Source organism: Bombina bombina, chromosome 6, assembly GCF_027579735.1.
Source record: "Bombina bombina isolate aBomBom1 chromosome 6, aBomBom1.pri, whole genome shotgun sequence".
NCBI lineage: Eukaryota > Metazoa > Chordata > Amphibia > Anura > Bombinatoridae > Bombina > Bombina bombina.
The window spans coordinates 574276584-574300639 of NC_069504.1; the positions used below are offsets into that span (position 1 = coordinate 574276584).

Sequence of the window (24056 nt, forward strand, 5' to 3'; positions counted from 1 at the left end):
ATATATAAAAAGTAAAAAAAAAAAAGTAAAAAAAGGGGGATACATTTTCTTGCTGCATGTACATGTTAACAAAATGATAGGCAAGAGATATATTAATTTATGTACATCAATAACAAAGTGATTCTACGTAGGCTAAGATTAAATGCACAAAAGAGCTATAGATAGATATATCATGTATGCTGGGACTAAGCGGCAGAGGACCGGACTAAGGAGCAAATCTATACGGTAAACTAACTATTAGGTTTTGAACTATAGGTGGAAGGAAAGTGAGCATAGAATGCTCATATACAGAAGTGAGCAGAGAATACTTACTCCCAGTGATTGATAATATCAAACCTGGAGTTAAGTCCGTTTGGCAGCCTAGTATCTAATGTAAATATCCAATATGCTTCCCTTCGTGCCAGAATGGTGTCAATGTCACCACCCCTAGTTGGTCTTATGATCTTCTCTATGGCACACCATGAAAAATGCTTGAGATCATTGTTATGAAAACCTCCAAAGTGCTGAACTATAGGTGTAGTTGCTCTATTTTGTTTAAACGATGATAGGTGTTCACGTATTCTAGTATTGAGATCTCTAGAGGTGAGCCCTACATACTGAATATTACAAAGGGAACATTCAATGAGGTATATGGCATATTCAGTAGTGCAGTTCATGCAAGTGTCAATATCATAAGTTCTGTGAGTGACCTTACTACAAAAATTCTTTGTCACTTTCACAAGGTCGCACGGTTTACATTTTCGTCTGCCACATCTGTACATGCCAGTATGCCTTAACCAAGATCCCCCTGGCTCATTTTTTGGTTTAAGTAGTGTAGGTGCCAAGATATTACCTAAAGTTGGGCTCCTCCTATAGGAGCATCTGATGCCATTTTTAACAGTTCTAATTAGTTTATCATCCGCAGAGAGGAGTGAGAAGTGCTTGCGGACAATTTTACAGATGTCTTGATACTGTGCACTATGATTGGTAACAAAGGTTACACCTTTGAACCCAGTCTTCTCAGCGGATTTCAACGGAGAAAATACCCAAGAGCCATAGTAAAAAGAGCCAAGAAGGCTGTTAGTGCCATAGAGAGAAAAGATCTCCTGCATTTGAAATCCGCTGAGAAGACTGGGTTCAAAGGTGTAACTTATGATATTGACACTTGCATGAACTGCACTACTGAATATGCCATATACCTCATTGAATGTTCCCTTTGTAATATTCAGTATGTAGGGCTCACCTCTAGAGATCTCAATACTAGAATACGTGAACACCTATCATCGTTTAAACAAAATAGAGCAACTACACCTATAGTTCAGCACTTTGGAGGTTTTCATAACAATGATCTCAAGCATTTTTCATGGTGTGCCATAGAGAAGATCATAAGACCAACTAGGGGTGGTGACATTGACACCATTCTGGCACGAAGGGAAGCATATTGGATATTTACATTAGATACTAGGCTGCCAAACGGACTTAACTCCAGGTTTGATATTATCAATCACTGGGAGTAAGTATTCTCTGCTCACTTCTGTATATGAGCATTCTATGCTCACTTTCCTTCCACCTATAGTTCAAAACCTAATAGTTAGTTTACCGTATAGATTTGCTCCTTAGTCCGGTCCTCTGCCGCTTAGTCCCAGCATACATGATATATCTATCTATCTGTGATATTTAGAGAGTGTACATAGTGTGATATATTTAGAACACTTATTGTAGATTATGTTCTTATATATCATTCATAAATTTTAATATTTATGTATACTTATATATTTGATACAATATTATCTACTTTTTGATATATATGAATTTTATATATGATCAGCTACTTAGTGTATTTAGACTGTGTACCTATACATACATATATATATTCTTTTACGTTGCTATTAACATACCATTTGTCTACTATCATCATAGCACCGATTTTACATGCTCTCATATGAGAATATATCAATAGATTTTGTGCTAAACGTAATATCAACATGTCTTTTGAGCTCTTTTGTGCATTTAATCTTAGCCTACGTAGAATTACTTTGTTATTGATGTACATAAATTAATATATCTCTTGCCTATCATTTTGTTAACATGTACATGCAGCAAGAAAATGTATCCCCCTTTTTTTACTTTTTATATATGTATATTTATATTGGAATGTATACACAGAGTCTATTTTCTCACTTGTTCTCTCTCATTTCTCCATGTTTGATTTACATCTATCAGGTGTTTTGTCAATTTAACTCCTCGCCTCTTCATTTAATCTAATTCATTTCTTAGAATTACATGTGTAATACGTGTGCCATTATGTTACTCTTTTAAAGAATAGATACTAGTTTCTTAATGACATATTTCATATTATTGGTCAGAAAAACTAGGGCGTTGTTTTGTTTTTACCAATCACATTTACCCTTTGGCTTTTTAAATGGGACGTGGGGGTTTAGCACTTAGGCTGTGACTACGGAATTCACTTCCGAAACGCGTATGCCTGCGTGCTGCGCCTTGGTTTACCTGACCGTTTGTTTGCTGTGTTCCTGTTTTTAACGAATATGAATAAAGACTGAATACTTTTATATAAATGATGGATGTCGGAATCTCTTTTCATGTGTATCATACACTCTTACATACCAATATACACATATAACACACACCTTTGAGCCCTTCCCTGTCCAACACCTTGTCAAATACTATGTCCCTTTCAAATCACTGTTAAAACATTTTTATTATTAATAAATCATATAATACAATTAATATTGATGTTGTATCTATACATTATATATATATATATATATATATATATATATATATATATATATATATATATATGTGTGTGTGTGTGTGTGGTGCTTTATTTGTAAATATTAATAGTGTTATTCTTTAATTCTTGCCCTAACAATTTATTTCAGGGCTCCAATCATGCTAAATTTTTCAGTGCTATTATGTATACATGTATACAGGGAGTGATAAAATAAATGTTGGTCGCACTGGTTTATAACTTTAACTATTGACTGGTAGTATGGTTAGTGCATGCTTTGCTTTAAATAGAGCTCCACTTGTAATCTAAGCTATATTAAACATTTTGAGCTAGATTACAAGTGGAGCGCTCGCGGTAGCACTTTGCGCTAGCATTTATTAACCAGAGATCAGACATTGCGGTCTATGGGGACTGTTTTATTACTCTAAATATATATGTAAATGCTTATATACATATATATTTATGTGTTAATATGTATATATACACATATAAACACAGAAATGTATAGGTATATATTCATATACATATATATTTAAACTTTGCTGCCCATTGCTGTGCGACTTACCCCCTTCGCTGCTCTAGGTTCTCTGCTGTGACTATTGGCATTAAAACGAGGCTCCCATTGACTCTCATGAGCCATGATAAATTTTTACTTTGAATGCAGTTAGCGAGCAAAAAATGTATTTAGCGTGCCACTTGTAATCTGGCCCCTATTTGTAATAATTACCTAGGATAAAATTAAACTGCATAGACACAATTGTATATATAACATGCTTACAATAAAATAAAAAAATATGAGATTATTTGTCAAGGTTTTAAACAAATTGAATTTGCATATTAAGTGATATAAAAAATCTGCAACCTATTTTATGAAGTTTAACCATCAAAATAAAGAACAATTCATATATTACAGTAGAAATACTTGTTAAAATATGTGTTACATAATACTTTATTTAATAGTTTTATTACGTGTTGACTCAGTAGGCTACAGTGATTATAATTTTTACTTATGACATAAAGAAGAAATAATGATGATGGCTTTAACGTGCAAAAGTCTAGCTGTTACCTTGTGAAAATGGTTGTCTGTAAGTGGCTGTAGCTGTGTAAATTGGAAATACTGAAATAAATGCAAAGGCCACAGTATGCTTCTGTTTTCCTCCCTTCCAGGACACATTCTGAAAATCACTCATTTCCCGTCCTTGGTGATTTATTTTGTCAGAGGGCAATTTTTTCCATCAATTTGGTATAAGGAGTATAAAATAACATATGGTTTATTTACATTTGTCTCTATAAATTTACTAAAATTATAGAGTTGGGTCCTTGTCATTAAATATTCTTCAATATGAGAAAAAGAAGAGAGAGGTTTTCGGGAATGTCTAAATACCTTAGAAAAATAAGTCCCATCAATAGATATTTCATTTAATATAAGGGAAACCTATTTGCATTTTAAATGATTTATTAAATATTGGTATAAAAAAGTAATATTAAAATATACAATGGAGGGCAAACCTACCTCTAAACATTTAATGTGATTTCAAAACTTTAACATATTTAAATAAATTAAACTGAAATAAATTAAATAAATAAATTGAATAAATTTAATTTGTATTTTATGCTTGAATGTTTATATATATATATATATATATATATATATATATATATATATATATATAATATATATATATAGAGAGAGAGAGAGAGTTTTTATAACATACATACATCTAAAACAAAACATAACATCAGTACGGTTTCATTTAATCTATTTGACAACATATTTGCTACTATACAGATAGAGTTTCTTCTCAAGGGTCCGTCAAAAAAAATATATTATACAGCAAACGGATACAAAAATACAAATTATAAAACCCTATAATATACAGCTATAAGGCATTCTAGGACAAATGATAACATAGATGGTGAGAACAAATATTTAACAATAATCTAGACTATCTCCTGTTCTCTTCTACTAGATTCACATAATACATCTAAAGTAAAAAGTCCATGTTGGCACAAAATACAATAGGGGTATGGACAACTTAGGCCATAAACGTAGAGTAAATATAGAAAAGGAGAAACCGTGTTAATATTTTAAGATGGTACAAATATGTCCATACTTATGTACCTTCTAAACTTAAAATAAAACAACAAAAGGGGAAGAGAAAAAAAAGGGGGGGGGAAATGGGCTTGGATCTCCCCCCCCCCCCCATACATGCCAGGTATTCCCTGCTCTTAAGATGGGGGAAAAACACACAAAATAACACACACAAAAAAAACAAATATGTTGTTTTTATTTCTAACCTCCATTAAAAAAAACAACCACAACAACAACATAACACCAAAGCTGAATGAATACTTAAAGTGATTGTAAGTTTTTGCATATTAATTGTTAACTACTTGTTCCCAATGTTATAAATATGAAAACCGCAATAATAATATGTCAAAATAAAATATATTTATCATTATATTTATCTCTAAACTTAGCTCCGTTCTATGCATAGAACTCCTCCCAACCGTCTTCTTCCTGGTTTTGCCCCAGCATCATTGTAAGAGCTAACACCCACTCGATGACGTCGCTTTCAATCGCGTTCACGATCCGTGCTCTCGCTTTCAATTGCGTTCACGATCCGGGCTCTAATTTGCGCATGCGTTTACTTTTAGCATACAATACGCACATGCGTTCAGCTATCAGTACGCTGTAAACCTCGGCACCTTGTTTCACTAGATTGAATAAATTATCCCTTTGAGGTATTGCGCATGCGCGAATCGCGGACGCGCATTGCGGTGGTAACATCATCCAGTACTTTCCGCATGCGCAGTAGATTCGCGTGACGTAGGTAAGAACCGGCCTGACGCCCCAGGGAAAAGAAAAATAGTTCTAAATAGAACTGTCAATCAAAAAAATTATGTGGGACCATAATGTCGGGCGGAGGAATCGCCGATAAGAACACAAAGCTAATTATTAAATATTTGCTTTTATAATTCGATGTAGCGATTTTGATGACTGAAACTCACTATTAATTTATAAAATACACACTATGATGCAGAGCAAGTAGTTTGACTTTACATGCACTTTAAATGTGTATATCAGGGAACTAAAATAAAACTTTATTACTAAAAAAAAATACCTCACATTTATCTGAATTAACACCATATGATAAGTTGCTTAACAGATTAGAAAGTCCTGTATTCCTTTCAGGGTGCAGAGCAAGTTCACACAATATAGTAAAATAAAAAAGTGCCCTGCAGGGGTTCCTACTTACAATCCTTAACCTCAATCTCATGAGGTTAGTGCCGCACGATCAAAAGGAGAGCCCTCGTAGGCACCTGGAAATCCTCACTTCAGTGCTTCTTGAGATCTGATAGTATTCTTATCCTCATAAAACTTACATGTGACAGTTTTCTCTGACTCTCTAAGTTCTGGAGTCTGAGAGCTCAGACAGCAGAGGGTGCTATAATTTTTACTTGCAGGGAACCTTTTTATTTTACTATATTGTGGGAACTTGCTCTGTACCCTGAAAGGAATTCAGGACTTTCTAAACTGTTACCAAGGAACTTGGAATAACATATTTATTTATTTATTTTGCTTATTCAGATATTTACCCTGATAGAGGGATTTCTATGAACATAAATGTAAATTATTATGCAATATTCAAGTTTATGTATATAAACAAAGGGTATATTGTTGGCAGATGTGATCATTTTTTCTTTCCATCTTTGAATTTCTCATTGTATTTTCAATTTTAACTGAATTGACTCTAGTTTGGAGAACAGGATTCTACATTTAAGCACCTTCCTTCACCTTTCTATCTGGGTCTGATAAAGGGGAGCTGTCACCGAAACGTCACGTAAATAAAAGCTTCTATTTCTTATCCTTAAGCCCAGTGAGTGCTGTCTTCTATTACCTTTATCTCTACCTGCATTCAGCAACCTGGCAACTAGACACCTGTTTGTGCGAGTGCACCAGCCTCTGTGAATATATATATATATATATATATACACACAGACATGATTATATATAGGTATAGATATATACAGATATATATAGGAATATCTATTTAGAACTACATAGAACATATTCCGCTATGTGCAGAACATTGGAATATATATTAGTGAACAAGTGCCCTAGCGGCATGTAACACATCTAATGCTGTGGGGGCTTTGGTTTCCCTTTTCCCCTTGATTGATTTTACCTTGGCTACCGATTTTGCCTTTTGCTTTTAATATTTGTCAAATAAAGCAGTTTTTTTTATCTACGGAGTGCTGGAATCCTGGTGTCTACTTTCGATTTCACACGTCTGGAGGGCGTGTTCTCTCCTATGCACCCATCCTTTAGCGTCTTAGAGGGGAGAGAGAGCAAAAGAGGGGGGAGAGAGAGCAAAAGAAAGGGAGAGAGAGCAAAAGAGGGGGGAGAGAGAGAGCAAAAGAGAGGGGGGAGAGAGAGCAAAAGAGAGGGGGGAGAGAGAAAAAGAAGGGGAGAGTGAGCAAAAGAAGGGGGAGAGAGCAAATGAGAAGGGGGAGAGCAAAAGAGAGGGGAGCGAGAGAGCAAAAGAGAGGACATAGAGCGCAAAAGAGAGGAGGGAGAGAGCAAAAGAGAGGACAGAGAGAGCAAAAGAGAGGAGAGAGAGAGCAAAATAGGGGGTAGAGCGAGAGAGCAAAAGAGAGAGGGAAGAGAGAGCAAAAGAGAGGGAGAAGAGCGAGCAAAAGAGAGTGAGTGAGAGAGCAAAAGAGAAGGAGAGAGATAGCATAAGAGAGGGAGAGAGATAGCAAAAGAGAGGGGGAGAGAGAACAAAAGAGAGGGGGGAGAGAACAAAAGAGAGGGGGAAGAGAGAGCAAAATAGAGGGGGAAGAGAGAGCAAAATAGAGGGGGAAGAGAGAGCAAAAGAGAGGGGCAAGAGAGAGCAAAAGAGAGGGGGAAGAGAGAGCAAAAGAGAGGAAGAGAGAGAGAGCGAGAGAGAGAGCAAAAGAAAGGGGAGGGGAGAGAGAGAGTGCAAAAGAGGGAGAATAGAGAGAGCAAAAGAGAGGAGAGAGAGAGAGCAAAAGAGAGGGGAGAGAGAGCAAAAGAGGGGGGAGAGAGCAAAAGAGGGGAAGAGAGAGCAAAGGAGGGGGGAGAGAGAGCACAAAAGAGAGGGGGAAGAGAGCAAAAGAGAGGGGGAAAAGAGAGCAAAAGAGAGGGGGAAGAGAGAGCAAAATAGAGGGGAGAATAGAGCAAAAGAGAAGGGAGAGAGAGAGCAAAAGAGAGGGAAGAGAAAGAGCAAAAGAGAGGGAAGAGAGAGCAAAAGAGAGGGGGAATAGAGCAAAAGAGGGGGGGATAGAGAGAGCAAAAGAGAGGGGGAGAGAGCAAAAGAGAGGGGGAGAGAGCAAAAGAGAGGAGGAGAGAGCAAAAGAGGGGAGAGAGAGCAAAAGAGGGGAGAGAGAGCAAAAGAGGGGGGAGAGAACAAAAGAGGTTAGAGAGCAAAAGAGGGGAGAGAGAGAGAAAAAGAGAGGGGAGAAAGATCAAAAGAGAGGGGAGAGAGAGATCAAAAGAGGGGGAAGAGAGAGAGCAGAAGAGAGAGAGCAAAAGAGAGGATGGAGAGAGCAAAAGAGGGGAGAGAGCAAAAGAGAGGGTAGAGAGAGAGCAAAAGAGAGGGGAGAGAGCGCAAAAGAGAAGGGAGTGAGAGAGAGAGCAAAAGAGGGGGAAGAGAGAGAGCAAAAGAGAGGGGAGATAGAGAGAGCAAAAGAGAGGGGAGAGAGAAAGCAAGAGAGGGGAGAAAGAAAGCAAAAGAGGGGGGAGATAGATCAAAGGAGAGGGGAGAGAGAGAGCAAAAGAGGGGGAGAGAGAGCAAAAGAGGGGGAGAGAGAGAGCAAAAGAGATGGGAGAGAGAGAGCAAAAGAGGGGGGAGAGAGAGCAAAAGAGAGGGGGAAATAGAGCAAAAGAGAGGGGGGAGATAGAGCAAAAGAGAGGGGGGATAGAGCAAAAGAAAGGGGAGAGAGCAAAAGAAAGGAGAGAGAGCAAAAGAGAGGGGGAGAGAGGGAGCAAAAGAGAGGGGAAAGAGAGAGCAAAAGAGAGGAGAGAGAGATAGCAAAAGAGAGGGGGGGAGAGAGAGCAAAAGAGAGGGGGGGAGAGAGAGCAAAAGAGAGAGGGGGATTGAGAGCAAAAGAGAGGGGGGAGAGAGAGATCAAAAGAGAGAGAGAGAGCAAGGGGTGTCGCTGTACAACAAAAATGACCTGTCTACATGGGCTTTAGAACTAATTTTATATATATATATATATATATATATATATATATATATATATATATATATATATATGTATATATATACACATAGTAAATACAGTTAAAACCTTTATTAAAAATGCTTAAATATGCTTTTACATGTTTTCATTTACTTAACAGCAAAGAGCAAAAGAGAGGGGAAAGAGAGAGCAAAAGAAAGGAGAGAGAGCAAAAGAGAGGGGAGAGAGAGAGCAAATGAGAGGGGAAAGAGAGAGCAAAAGAGAGGGAAGAGAGAGCGCAAAAGAGAGGGGGGAGAGAGAGCAAAAGAGAGGTGGGGAGAGAGAACAAAAGAGAGAGGGGGATTGAGAGCAAAAGAGAGGGGAGAGAGAGAGATCAAAACAGAGAGAGCAAGGGGTGTCGCTGTACTACAAAAAATGTCCTGTCTACATGGGCTTTAGAACTTATATATATATATATATATATATATATATATATATATATATATATATATATATAGAGGGGAGAGAGAGAGCATAAGAGAGGGGAGAGAGAGCAAAAGAGAGGGGAGAGAGAGATCAAAAGAGGTGAGAGAGAGCAAAAGAGGGGGAAGAGAGAAAGCAAAAGAGGGGGAAGAGAGAGAGCAAAAGAGAGGGTGGAGAGAGCAAAAGAGGGGAGAGAGCAAAAGAGGGGAGAAAGCAAAAGAGAGGGTAGAGAGAGAGCAAAAGAGAGGGGAGAGAGAGAGAGCAAAAGAGAAGGGAGAGAGAGAGCAAAAGAGAGGGAAGAGAAAGAGCAAAAGAGGGGGAAGAGAGAGAGCAAAAGAGAGGGAAGAGAGAGAGCAAAAGAGAGGGAAGAGAGAGAGCAAAAGAGAGGGGAGATAGAGAAAGCAAGAGAGGGGAGAAAGAAAGCAAAAGCGGGGGGAGAGAGAGCAAAGGAGAGGGGAGAGAGCAAAAGAGGGGGAGAGAGAGAGCAAAAGAGATGGGAGAGAGAGAGCAAAAGAGATGGGAGAGAGAGAGCAAAAGAGATGGGAGAGAGAGAGCAAAAGAGGGGGAGAGAGAGAGCAAAAGAGATGGGGGGAAATAGAGCAAAAGAGAGGGAGGGATAGAGCAAAAGAGAGGGGGGATAGAGCAAAAGAAAGGGGAAAGACAGAGCAAAAGAAAGGAGAGAGAGCAAAAGAGAGGAGAGAGAGAGAGCAAAAGAGAGGGGAAAGAGAGAGCAAAAGAGAGGGGAGAGAGAGCAAAAGAGAGGGGGGAGAGAGAGCAAAAGAGAGGGGGAGAGAGAGATCAAAAGAGAGGGGGGGAGAGAAAGCAAAAGAGAGGGTGGGGGAGAGAGAGATCAAAAGAGAGAGACCAAGGGGTGTCGCTGTACTACAAAAAATAACCTGTCTACATGGGCTTTAGAACTAATTATATATATATATATATATATATATATATATATATATATACACATAGTAAATACAGTTAAAACCTTTATTAAAAATGCTTAAATATGCTTTTACATGTTTTCATTTACTTAACGGAAAAGAGCAAAAGAGAGGGGAAAGAGAGAGCAAAAGAAAGGAGAGAGAGCAAAAGCGAGGGGAGAGAGAGAGCAAAAGAGAGGGGAGAGAGAGAGAGCAAAAGAGAGGGGAAAGAGAGAGCAAAAGAGAGGGGAGAGAGAGAGCAAAAGAGAAGGGGGAGAGAGAGCAAAAGAGAGGTGGGGGAGAGAGAGCAAAAGAGAGAGGGGGATTGAGATCAAAAGAGAGAGAGCAAGGGGTGTCGCTGTACTACAAAAAATGGCCTGTCTACATGGGCTTTAGAACTAATATATATATATATATATATATATATATATAATATACAGTTAAAACCTTAATTAAAAATACTTAAATATGCATATACATGTTTTAATTTACTTAACGGCAAAGTGTTCCAATGCACTTATATATAATGTGTGTACATATGTATTTATGTGTTTACATGTGTATATATATGTCTGTAAATACATATACACACATATATATATATATATATATATATATATATATATATATATATATATATATAGATATATATATATGTATATATATATGTATATATATTTCTACATATACTATGAGTACTTAGAACTTTTTTATGCACTATATTTTTTTTTTTAGTAGTTGGTGTTATAATGAGTGTGTTATAATGAGTGTAACTGTACTTTGTAGTGTATTTTTGATATGTATTGTGCACCACAGCTATGCGGACTCCTGTGGAGTTACCTAGGAGTAAGCACTGACTGACTAAAATGCAAGTCTGTCAAAAGAAATGAAATAAGGGGGCAGTCTGCAGAGACTTAGATATAAAGTAATCACAGAGGTAAAAAGTGTATTAATATAACTGTGTTGGTTGTGCAAAACTGGGGAGTGGGTAATAAAGGGATTATCTATATTTTTAAACAATACAAATTATGTAGTAGATTGTCCCTTTAAGTGCTCTTAAATGCAAATATCCTTAACAGCTTTTAGAAAAAATCAAGTTCCCAATAGTTTTAGGAGGAAGGAGAGTGGTTACCTATAATGCCTTGCAAATTGTGCACCTTCTTTAGCCAGGTTAACCTCTTACTGCCCTCCTGTCCAGAAATCTAGGAATAATTGCAGTCTTAAAATCCTAGAAAAATGCCAAAAGTGAGGCTGTGTATGTTCATGCCAGTACTGCTAATCTCTTAAAGATAAAGATAAGATTTTTTTTTCTCAAAGTACCCTAAATTTTGTGTCCAATATAGGGCTAGATTACAAATGGAGTGCAATCAATAGCACAGGGGGTTTATCTAATGCTCAGCCTCTCATAAAGAATAATGCACAATCTGGTATTCCAAGTTGATGGATAAAAATGTTAATCAGAGCATCTTAATGCAGCTGAAATTTTTTTTACTCACCCATTGCTCTAATTGATGGTGCGCTATTGTCGCACTCATCGCGCTTGTATCGCAGAGTTAAAGTGAATGTAAAGTTTCATCAAGTAGTGCCCGGTTTTTAAAAATGCTATTAAAAACAGGGGCACTTTCATTGATGAAACTTTACATTGCACCATATTTGTAGAAATACTTACCTCTTCGTCTTGAAAACTGTTCCAGCGCTTCGCTAGCCCGTCGCAAGCCTCTTCCTACGTCAGAAATGACAATTCCGGCCTTCCTCCAATCACAGCCGTGATTGGAGGATGCCGGAATCGTCATTGCTGACGTAGGAAGAGACTTGCGACGGCTGGCGAAGCACTGGAGCGGCTTTCAAGACGAAGAGGTATTTCTACAAATATGGTGCAATGTAAAGTTTCATCAATTAAAGTGGCCCTGTTTTTAATAATATTTTTAAAAGCCGGGCACTACTTGATAAATGGGCCCCTATGTACGAATTTGTATGCTTAATATTAATTGATGTAATATATTGCAAAACTAAATAAAGAACTATTGAACAATACTTGGACAGATTTTTTGCTCTACATTTGCTTAGCTCGCATGCTTTATCTGACATGAATTTTACTGTGCTCCCACAAAGAAGTGTATTATTTGAGATATTTAAGGCACTCACGGTATCCGGCATGCAGGAAAAGAGAGATATTATATATTTAAAATAAAAACAACATTTTCTTCTTAGTGAAGAACAATGCTATTAAAACTATTTCTTAGCGCACCTTCAGCGTAGAACTCAAGTGAAAGCCAGGGTTTTGTAACATTTCAAACAAAAGTTTATGAGGAGAAGGATCTAACACAGCTTCACTTTCAGACCTCCAGATATTAGCGTGCCTGAGGCTTTTGCTTGAACGATAACATTTACTTTCAACTTGTTACATGAGTGCAAGAATATGAGCGCTATTGATTTAACTCGAGCAGTGTTAGCACTCAATAGCAGCACTAATGTTTTTGTGCTCCACTTGTAATCTAGACCTTTGTGTCTAAACTTTAGGGCCAATGAATACAGTACAACTGCATAATCAACAAGTGCATAATGCAAATACAAAGCACCTACTCTGACTTTTAAATAAGTAATAGATCATTTTTAACAAATATTACATTTTCCTTTAATTTATATCACATGAGAGCAATTAGCCAATCAAAGACTGATATATGTATCCACTGAACTCTTGCACATGCTCAGTAGGAGCTGGTGCCACAAAAGGCGTGCTTATAAAAGGACTGCAATTTCATAATGTAAGCAACTGGAACATCTCTTAAAACTGTATGCTCCCTTTAACATCAACATTGGTAATTTGCCTATGTGTATGAGCTGCATAGCATGACTACTCCTGAGCAAGACATGGCCGGCAAAACATGTAGCTGGCAGTAACCAGGTGTCAATTTTATCTTGGTGCTGGCGTTTCATTTAAAAAGGATTGAATACAAAGTTACTAACAGTCATTAGCATATTAATTAAATACCCTAATTAATTTATAGACTATTACCTTAGATCTGTCCTCAGGCCCCCCCAACAGGCCAGGTTTTCAGGATTACCTTGGATGAGAGCAGGTAAAATAACCATATTTACTAATTAGCTGATTATTTCACCTGTGCTCCAGTTCAGATATCCTCAAAATGTGTCCTGTTAGGGAGGCTAAGGACAGGTTTGAAAACCAGTGCCTTATATTGTCCCTGTAAGTTAATAATATATACAAAATACATCATTCTTACTTACTTTTTCTGAAAATATAGCATATTATGAAACACCAGAGTGTCACTTAGGGTTTAAAAAAAGTCTAGGATTTCCCAAAGCACAGACCTGTGAGAAAACCATTTTTTCCCCAGAATATACTGTACTTGAGCACAGATGTATCAGCCTATTGGCGAAACATTTTATTTAACACCTGCATTGCTTTAAAATGATCCCCAACTCATTACAGGCTCTTCAGTACAGGTAGTTATTGGCCAGTAAAACCGTCCGTGTACTTGTGATCAGGGCAGGCCTGTAAAAAGCCTCCACTATTGAAACATAGGCAAGTTACTAGCTTTGTGACCTTACATGATCTACGGAAAGTTTATGGCTCCTTTTCCTTACAAACAACAACCACTTTGTACTGTTATTCCTCGTATAAATGAGCTTAAATGGAACCAGTATAAAAGTATACTTTGTGAATTTTGTTTAGATACAATACATTTCATCACTAACAATTTACTGCTTTGCTACATTTGCTTGGCTTAGGAAAACATTTTAAGATTGCACTTACATTTTTATTACAAAGCTTGTATTGTTTGTAGGCCCCAATGCAACTGATGGCTGTGGCACCACGTTGTGCTGAAGGTTTATCTTGGAGCAGCTGGAGAGATGTCGAGCCATGGTTTAAAGCATCAGGAAATAAACTTTGTGATGCTGGTGCAGTCTGTGAATAGGGAGGCGCCCGCTGATTAAATGGAGTTTCTAACATCTGTGACCGGGGTGGTGGAACGACTTCTTCTTGGTAAAAGGTTCCATGATGGGTTGATAGGTGATGAGGGAGATTTTGTCTTTGACCTGCATTTTGTTCATAGGCAGAACTGCGACTTGATTGGCGCTGTCTTTTTGTTCTTCTGACCTCTTGACCTGAGTCACTTTGTAGTGGTAATATGTAAGGCACTCTTCCATAACCATAGGAGCCTGGGCTTATTTGTGTTCTTGTTCTGTTTCTATATTTAAGAAAAAAACAAAGGAAGCAAACAAAAAAAAAAACACTAAATCAATATTAATGCAAAAAATACTTTGCAAAGCTTTTTCAGTATGTTCATTTTATCATGTCTGGTAAAGCAGAATTGGCTCCTAAGAACCCTCACTGTGTTGCAGGGTCAACTAAAGAAATGATGGTATCTGCACTTCAACCTCTTTATTGGTACGGAAAAAGCAAATGTTCAGAGGTAAAGTAGAGGAAAAACAGGAAAAATAAATCATGGATATAATTTTTTATTTTTATTTTTAAACTAAACTTATTTCAACATTTTATAAAAAAAAATATTTTGAATTTAAATGTTTCTTTAACGAATACATTAAATGAATTTTAAAAAATAACTTGTTATGAATATGCATGCAAAATTACAACGGTAGATGCTGACAGCTCTATTTATTCACAGGACATAGAGAACCATTATAGAGTTAAAATGACATGCTGTAATCTATTAGAGCATGCAATGTTAACACTAACTATGCTGTGTTTAACCCCCGCAAAGGGATTATAACTGGCTTTTGTATTTGTTGGAGCTGGGACTCCTCACTTTGTGAGATATATATATATATACACACACACACAGTACCTCACAAAAGTGAGTACACCCTTCACATTTTTGTAAATATTTTATTTCTTTTCATGTGACAACACTGAAGAAATTACACTTTGCTACAATGTTTAGTAGTGAGTGTACAGCCTCTATAACAGTGTAAATTTGCTGTCCTCTCAAAATAACTCAACACATGGCCATTAATGTCTAAACCGTTGGCAACAAAAGTGAGTACACCCCTAAGTGGAAATGTCCAAATTGAGCCCAATTAGCCATTTTTCCTCCCCAGTGTCATGTGACTCGTTAGTGTTACAAGGTCTCAGGTGTGAATGGGGAGCAGGTGTGTTAAATTTGGTGTTATCACTCTCACACTCTCTCATACTGATCACTGGAAGTTCAACATGGCACCTCATGGCAAAGAACTCTCTGAGGATCTGAAAAAAAGAATTGTTGCTCTACATAAAGATGGCCTAGGCTATAAGAAGATTACCAAGACCCTGAAACTGAGCTGCAGCACGGTGGGCAAGACCATACAGTGGTTTCACAGGACATGTTCCACTCAGAACAGGCCTCGCCATGGTCGACCAATGAAATTGAGTGCACGTGCTCAGCGTCATATCCAGAGGTTATCTTTGGGAAATAGATGCATGAGTGCTGCCAGCATTGCTGCAGAGGTTGAAGGGGTGGGGGGTCAGCCTGTCAGTGCTCAGACCATAAGCCACACACTACATCAAGTTGGTCTGCATGGCTGTCATCCCAGAAGGAAGCCTCTTCTAAAGATGATGCACAAGAAAGCCTGTAAACAGTTTGCTGAAGACAAGCAGACTAAGGACATGGATTACTGGAACCATGTCCTGTGGTCCGATGAGACCAAGTTAAATTTATTTGGTTCAAATGGTGTCAAGCATGTGTGGCGGCAACCAGGTGAGGAGTACAAAGACAAGTGTGTCTTGCCTACAGTCAAGCATGGTGGTAGGAGTGTCATGGTCTGGGCCTGCATGAGTGCTGCCGGCACTGGGGAGCTACAGTTCATTGAGGAAACCATGAATGCCAACATGTACTGTGACATACTAAAGCAGAGCATGATCCCCTCCCTTCGAAGAATGGGCCACAGGGCAATATTCCAACATGATAACAACACCAAACACACCTCCAAGACGACCACTGTCTTGCTAAAGAAGCTGAGGGTAAAGGTGATGGGTGATGGACTGGTCAAACATGTCTCCAGACCTAAACTCTATTGAGCATCTGTGGGGCATCCTCAAATGGAAGGTGGGGGAGAACAAGGTCTCTAACATCCATCAGCTCCGTGATGTCGTCATGGAGGAGTAGAAGAAGAGTCCAGTGGCAACCTGTGAAGCTCTGGTGAACTCCATGCCCAAGAGGGTTAAGGCAGTGCTGGAAAATTATGGTGGCCACACAAAATATTGACACTTTGGGCTAAATTTGGACATTTCCACTTAGGGGTGTACTCACTTTTGTTACCAACGGTTTAGACATTAATGGCTGTGTGTTGAGTTATATATATACACCTACATACATATATGGGGTAAAGACGCAGGACTATATTACATCTTAATATAATAATTATCACATATAAATTAGGTAGATACAGTTAAATGACCACTCAATGCAGTAGAATTGCATAATTAACATGTGCATAATTAAAAGACAAATGCAATAACACCTACTCTGAATTTCAAATAAAAAGTAGATTTTTTTCTGACAAATGTATTTTTTCTCCCATATTCCGGACCCCTGTATCATGTTACAGACATCAGCCAATCACAGACTAGTATACGTATACCCTGTGAGCTTGTGCACATGCTCAGTAGGATAAAACTGCTTGCTCTTTCTGAATCATAAAGGTTTATTTTGACTTGAGTGTCCCTTTAAAATAGAATCAATAAAGAGGAATGAATGTCACAAGATCATATATGGTAAAATATTGAACAGCTGCAGAAGATATTGACATTCTTGAGAGAAATAGAATAATAAAATGTATTTTTTTAAAAAAAATAATTACTTCCTAAATTCTGTGAAAATAATTTTTCTATACAGTGTTGCAATCAATACACTTGACAAGTAAATACAGCCCTCTGGATGAGGAAGTAAAAAACAGCCAAACGGTTAATCATACAAAAGCAACAGATTGGTAAAAGCAATGTAATGTTGTTAATTATTTATTGTATCTTTCTTATTTTCCACACACGTTTTCTACCTAGGAGGTTCCAAAAAGAATAAAAACTGATTCTTTTTTTAGGTCAACACTAAAGCCAATTTTACAACTGCAAATGTGTTTTTACTGGTGCTCTCATAATAGTGAAGAATTAGCTAACATCATGCAGAAGAAATTACTGGCATAACTTCATTATTTCTCTCTAACTTTAATTCATATATGTTTAAATTATATCATTTAACACTTAAACCTTTTTGCTTAACATTTCCTAGTAAAATTATAACAATCAGAACAAATAACGATGAACTATTTAAAGCAAACAGATATCACTTAAACAAAAATATCTAATGTCTCTAATATTCATAGCATAACTAAAGTATCATAAATAAATGTCATAAAATATTTTTTCCAATCTGTATATAGGTTTTCAATAGCTGCAGGGAATAACTGTCATTAACTAATCTTGCTGGAACATAAGGGGTGAAAAATACCGCTGTAGGTCCCAGACAATAAAGGCTTGTTAACAGTAACACATCCTTGTGAGATATAGTGTGAAAATGTGTATAAGTTGAACAAAAGTACTGATTCATATACATAAAAGTCCCAAGTCTTCGGAGGTACAGTAAAACGTAACATTTATTCCGTATACAGATAAAATTCAATGAATTCAGTTACAGACCTGGAGTATGGATTTGTCACTGTTAAGCCTCTATTGTCTGGGCCCTACAGCGGTATTTTTTTACCCCTTATGTTCCGTTAGTTTATAAAGAGTTTTTGCTCGCTTGAGATTTCTTTAAATTGTGCTTTAGAGGTTTAGCACAGTTAAAATATTGCTTATCAGTAAGAATATACAGCTATTGTTCTGTTTGGACATTTACTAATTTTGTTTTTTTCTACACAATCAAAGCCAATCTTGTCTCCTCCTCTTATTTATCTTCTTATGGATCATCACCTTGTGGGAATTATCCTCCTTTACCTTGCTTATTGATAATAGTCACATCCAGACAAATATTATACACGCAGGGTTCCACAAACCCAGGAGGCCAGGAGCCATACACAAGTGTATAGAAAGATGACATGTAGATCTGACTTTTGGAACTTCAGCCTTTTATCATATACTGCACTCTCTACTAATATATACAACTTTTTATCTCACCAAATGTTGGAAATTTACACCCCAGATTGAAAACCATGAAGCAAGATATTTCACAGGAGAAAAAGATGGCTAGATTACGAGTTGTGCGTTAGGGTTAAAAAGCAGCGTTGGCCGGTCCCAATGCTGCTTTTTAATGCCCGCTGGTATTCCGAGTCTTGAAGATACAGGTGTACCGCTCAATTTTTTTGGCCAGACTCGGAAATACCGCAAATCCACTTACGTCAATTGCGTATCCTCTTTTTTCAAAAGCATAGCGCTGGTATTACGAGTCTGACCAAAAGTGAGGGGTACACCCCCAACATTAAAACCCACCACCCACAAAACCAACCCTACTCTAAAACCCACCCAATCCCCCCTTAAAAAAACCTAACACTAACCCCTTGAAGATCACTCTACCTTGAGAAGTCTTCACCCAACCGGGCCGAAGTCCTAAACGAAGCCGGCAGAAGTGGTCCTCCAGACGGGCAGAAGTCTTCATCCAGACAGCATCTTCTATCTTCATCCATCTAGCGCGGAGCGGCTCCATCTTCAAGACATCCAACGCAGAGCATCCTCTTCATCCGGAGTCTTCTTCAACAATGACGGTTCCTTTAAGTGACATCATCCAAGATGGCGTCCCTTCAATTCCGATTGGCTGGTAGAATTCTATCAGCCAATTGGAATTAAGGTAGGAAAAATCCTATTGGCTGATGCAATCAGCCAATAGGATTGAGCTTGCATTCTATTGGCTGATTGGAACAGCCAATAGAATGCAAGTTCAATCCTATTGGCTGATTGGATCAGCCAATAGGATTGAACTTCAATCCTATTGGCTGATTGCATCAGCCAATAGGATTTTTCCTACCTTAATTCTGATTGGCTGATAGAATTCTATCAGCCAATCGGAATTGAAGGGACGCCATCATGGATGAAATCACTTAAAGGAACCGTCATTGTTGAAGAAGACTCCGGATGAAGAGGATGCTCCGCGTCGAATGTCTTGAAGATGGACCCGCTCTGCGCCGGATGGATGAAGATAGAAGATGCCGTCTGGATGAAGACTTCTGCCCGTCTGGAGGACCACTTCTGCCCGGTTGGATGAAGACTTCTGCCCGTCTGGAGGATTAGGGGTTAATAAATGTAGTTAGATTGCAGCGACATTGGGGGCGGCAGATTAGGGTTAATAAATATAATGTAGGGTTCGGCGATATTGGGGGCAGCAGATTAGGGGTTCATAAGTATAATGTAGGTGGCGGCGGTGTCCGGAGCAGCAGATTAGGGGTTAATAATATAATGCAGGTGTCGGCAATGTCGGGGGCGGCAGATTAGGGGTTAATAAGTGTAAGATTAGGGGTGTTTAGACTCGGGGTTCATGTTAGGGTTTTAGGTGTAGACATAACTTTTATTTCCCCATAGGAATCAATGGGGCTGCGTTAGGAGCTTTACGCTGCTTTTTTGCAGGTGTTTTTTTCAGCCGGCTCTCCCCCATTGATTCCTATGGGGAAATCGTGCACGAGCACGTTTTAGCAGCTCACCGCTAACGTAAGCAGGGCTGGTATTGAGGTGAGATGTGGAGCAAAATTTTGCTCTTCGCTCACTTTTTTGCGGTTAACGCCGGGTTTGTAAAAACCCGTAATACCAGCACTGTCTGTAAGTAAGCGGTGAGCATAAACTGCTCGTTAGCACCGCACAGCTTCTAACGCAAAACTCGTAATCTAGGTGAATGTCTTTACAAATTCTGCATGCTTGAATGAGGTTTATCTGAAAAACACTGACCACACATACAGAAGGCCTACAACACCCATGGCTGGACCCTGATTCGACTCTGCAAGGTTTCTGAAATGCTTCTTATTCTATAGAGAGAGGCTACTTTCCCCTAATAAGATAGACATGCAAAAAAATTATAACTACAAAATTTACATGACACATTTTCATTTGCGCTTCTGGTGCGTTGCCGTTGTAATTATTGTATCAGTGTGTTTCTAGCAGTTTACATTGTATGTGCAAGATTTCATGTATTGAGGAACTTGATAAAACTAACAGCGAGATTACGAGTCTTGCGTTAGCCTTAAAAAGCAGCGTTGAGAGGTCCCAACACTGCTTTTTAACGCCCGCTGGTATTACGAGTCTGGCAGGTACAGGTGTACCGCTCACTTTTTTTCCGCGACTCTAGCTTACCGCAAATCCCCTTACGTCAATTGCGTATCCTATCTTTTCAATGGGACTTGCCTAACGCCGGTATTACAAGTCTTGGAATAAGTGAGCGGTAGACCCTCTCCTGTCAAGACTCCTACCACATTTAAAAGTCAGTAGTTAAGAGTTTTATGGGCTAACGCCGTAACATAAAACTCTTAACTAAAGTGCTACAAAGTACACTAACACCCATAAACTACCTATTAACCCCTAAACCGAGCCCCCCCCACATCGCAAACACTTAAATAAAGTTTTTAACCCCTAATCTGCCGACCGGACATCACCGCCACTTTAATAAATATATTAACCCCTAAACCGCCGCACTCCCGCCTCACAAACACTAGTTAAACTTTATTAACCCCTAATCTGCCGTCCCTAACATCGCCGACACCTACCTACATTTATTAACCCCTAATCTGCAGCCCTCAATGTCGCCGCCACTATAATAAAGTTATCAACCCCTAAACCTAAGTCTAACCCTAACCCCCCCTAACTTAAATATAATTACAATAAATCTAAATAAAACAAGTACAATTCATTAAATTATTCCTATTTAAAACTAAATACTTAAAATTATACCTTATAAAATAAACCCTAAGATAGCTACAATATAACTAATAGTTACATTGTAGCTAGCTTAGGATTTATTTTTATTTTACAGGCAACTTTGTATTTATTTTAACTAGGTACAATAGTTATTAAATAGTTATTAACTATTTAATAACTACCTAGCTAAAATAAATACAAATTTACTTGTAAAATAAATCCAAACCTAAATTACAATTACACTTAACACTACACTATCATTAAATTAATTTACTAAATTACCTACAATTAAATAAAATAAACTAAAGTACGAAAAAACCCCACTAAATTACAGAAAAAAATAAAATAACTACAAGAATTTTAAACTAATTACACCTAATCTAATCCCCCTAATAAAATAAAAAAGCCCCCCAAAATAATAAAAAGCCCTACCCTATACTAAATTACAAATAGCCCTTAAAAGGGCCTTTTGCGGGGCATTGCCCCAAAGTAATCAGCTCTATTACCTGTAAAAAGAAGAGGACCTCCAGACATGCAGAAGTCTTCATCCAGGCGTCATCTTCTATCTTCAGGAGCGGAGCGGGTCCATCTTGAAGCCAGCCGATGCGGAGCATCCATCCAGACCGATGACTACATGACGAATGACGAATGACGGTTCCTTTAAATGACGTCATCCAAGATGGCGTCCCTTGAATTCCGATTGGCTGATAGGATTCTATCAGCCAATCGGAATTAAGGTAGGAAAAATCCTATTGGCTGATCCAATCAGCCAAAAGGATTGAGCTCGCATTCTATTGGCTGTTCCAATCAGCCAATAGAATGCGAGCTCAATTCTATTGGCTGATTGGATCAGCCAATAGGATTTTCCTACCTTAATTCCGATTGGCTGATAGAATCTTGGATGACGTCATTTAAAGGAATCCTCATTCGTCGTGTAGTCGTTGGTCTGGTTGGATGCTCCGCGTAGGCTGGCTTCAAGATGGACCCGCTCCGCTCCGGATGGATGAAGATAGAAGATGCCGCCTGGATGAAGACTCTGCATGTCTGGAGGTCCTCTTCTGCCCGGATCGGATGAAGAGTTCTGCCCCTCTGGAGGACCACTTGTGCCCGGCTGGGTGAAGATTTCTCATGGTAGGGTGATCTTCAAGGGGGTTAGTGTTAGGTTTTATTAAGGGGGATTGGGTGGGTTTTAGAGTAGGGTTGGGTGTGTGGGTGGTGGGTTTTAATGTTGGGGGGGTATTGTATTTTTTTTTACAGGTAAAAGAGCTGGTGACTTTGGGGCAATGCCCTGCAAAAAGCCCTTTTAAGGGCTATTTGTAATTTAGTGTAGGGTAGGGATTTTTATTATTTTGGGGGGCTTTCTTATTTTATTAGGGGAATTAGATTAGGTGTAATTAGTTTAAAATTCTTGTAATTATTTTATTTTTTTCTGTAATTTAGTGGGGGGGTTTTCGTACTTTAGTTTATTTTATTTAATTGTAGTTAATTGTAGGTAATTTAGTTAATTTATTTAATGATAGTGTAGTGTTAGGTGTAATTGCAACTTAGGTTAGGGTTTATTTTACAGGTAAATTTGTCTTTATTTTAACTAGGAAGTTATTAAATAGCTAATAACTATTTAATAACTATTGTACCTAGTTAAAATAAATACAAACTTGCCTGTAAAATAAAAATAAAACCTAAGATAGCTACAATGTAACTATTAGTTATATTGTAGCTAGCTTAGGGTTTATTTTATAGGTAAGTATTTAGTTTTAAATAGGAATTATTTATTTAATTGTAGTAATTTTATTTAGATCATTTTAAATTATATTTAAGTTAGGTAGGGTTAGGGTTATACTTAGATTTAGGGGTTAATAACTTTATAATAGTGGCGGCGACGTTGGGGGCGGCAGATTACGGGTTAAGAAGTGTAGTTAGGTGGCGGCGACATTGGGAGCGGCAGATTAGGGGTTAATAAATAAAAAGTAGGTGTCGGCGATGTTGGGGGCAGCAGATTATGGGTTCATAGGGATAATGTAGGTGGCGGCGGTGTCTGGAGAGGCAAATTAGGGATTAATAATATAATGCAGGTGTCGGCGATGTCGGGGTTGGCAGATTAGGGGTTAATAAGTGTAAGATTAGGGGTGTTTAGACTCGGGGTTTATGTTAGGGTGTTAGATGTAGACATAACTTTTGTTTCCCCATAGGAATCAATGGGGCTGCGTTAGAAGCTGAACACTGCTTTTTTGCAGGTGTTAGGGTTTTTTTCAGCCGATTCTGCCCCATTGATTCCTATGGGGAAATCGTGCACAAGCACGTTTTTCCAGCTCACCGCTACCGTAAGCAACGCTGGTATTGAGGTGAGATGTGGAGCTAAATTTTGCTCTACGCTCACCTTTTTGCAGCTAACGCCGGGTTTAAAAAAACTTGTAATACCAGCGTTGTCTTAAGTGAGCGGTGAAAAAAAAATGCTCGTTAGCAACGCACCCGTTACCGCAAAACACGTAATATCGGTGTAAATTTGTTAAACAATACAAAAATAAGATAGCAACTTATAAATACACAGAAGAAGAAATGGTTAAGAAAAAATGTGTAATTAGTGCACTAAAGGATATAGTCCCCAATGTGAATAGTCCACCTTCTTGTGTTTATCTTCTATTTTAACCTCCAAGGAGGTTTAACCTTGGAGGTTAAAGCAGAATTAAAATACGAGAAGATGGACTATTCACATTGGGGTCTATATCCTTTAGTGCACTAATTACACATATTTTTCTTAACTATATTTGATAATTGCAAGAATGCTAACTAATGAAACACTGGAAGGGATAGGTGAAGTTACACTGAATAATTTGGATAATACATGCAATTTTAAAAAAAAAAACACTTTATAAATAATTCCATT

General features: G+C 38.1%; 1 protein-coding gene across 1 annotated transcript in view; it reads right to left on the reverse strand.

The window, feature by feature from the left end:
• The window catches only part of THSD4 (thrombospondin type 1 domain containing 4), a 1326695-nt gene that overhangs the window by 918949 nt on the left and 383690 nt on the right, over nucleotides 1-24056 (reverse strand). The window contains exon 5 of the mRNA XM_053717542.1: nucleotides 14102-14537. Coding sequence (XP_053573517.1) covers nucleotides 14102-14537 — 436 coding nt within the window. The remainder of the gene's footprint in view (nucleotides 1-14101; nucleotides 14538-24056) is intronic.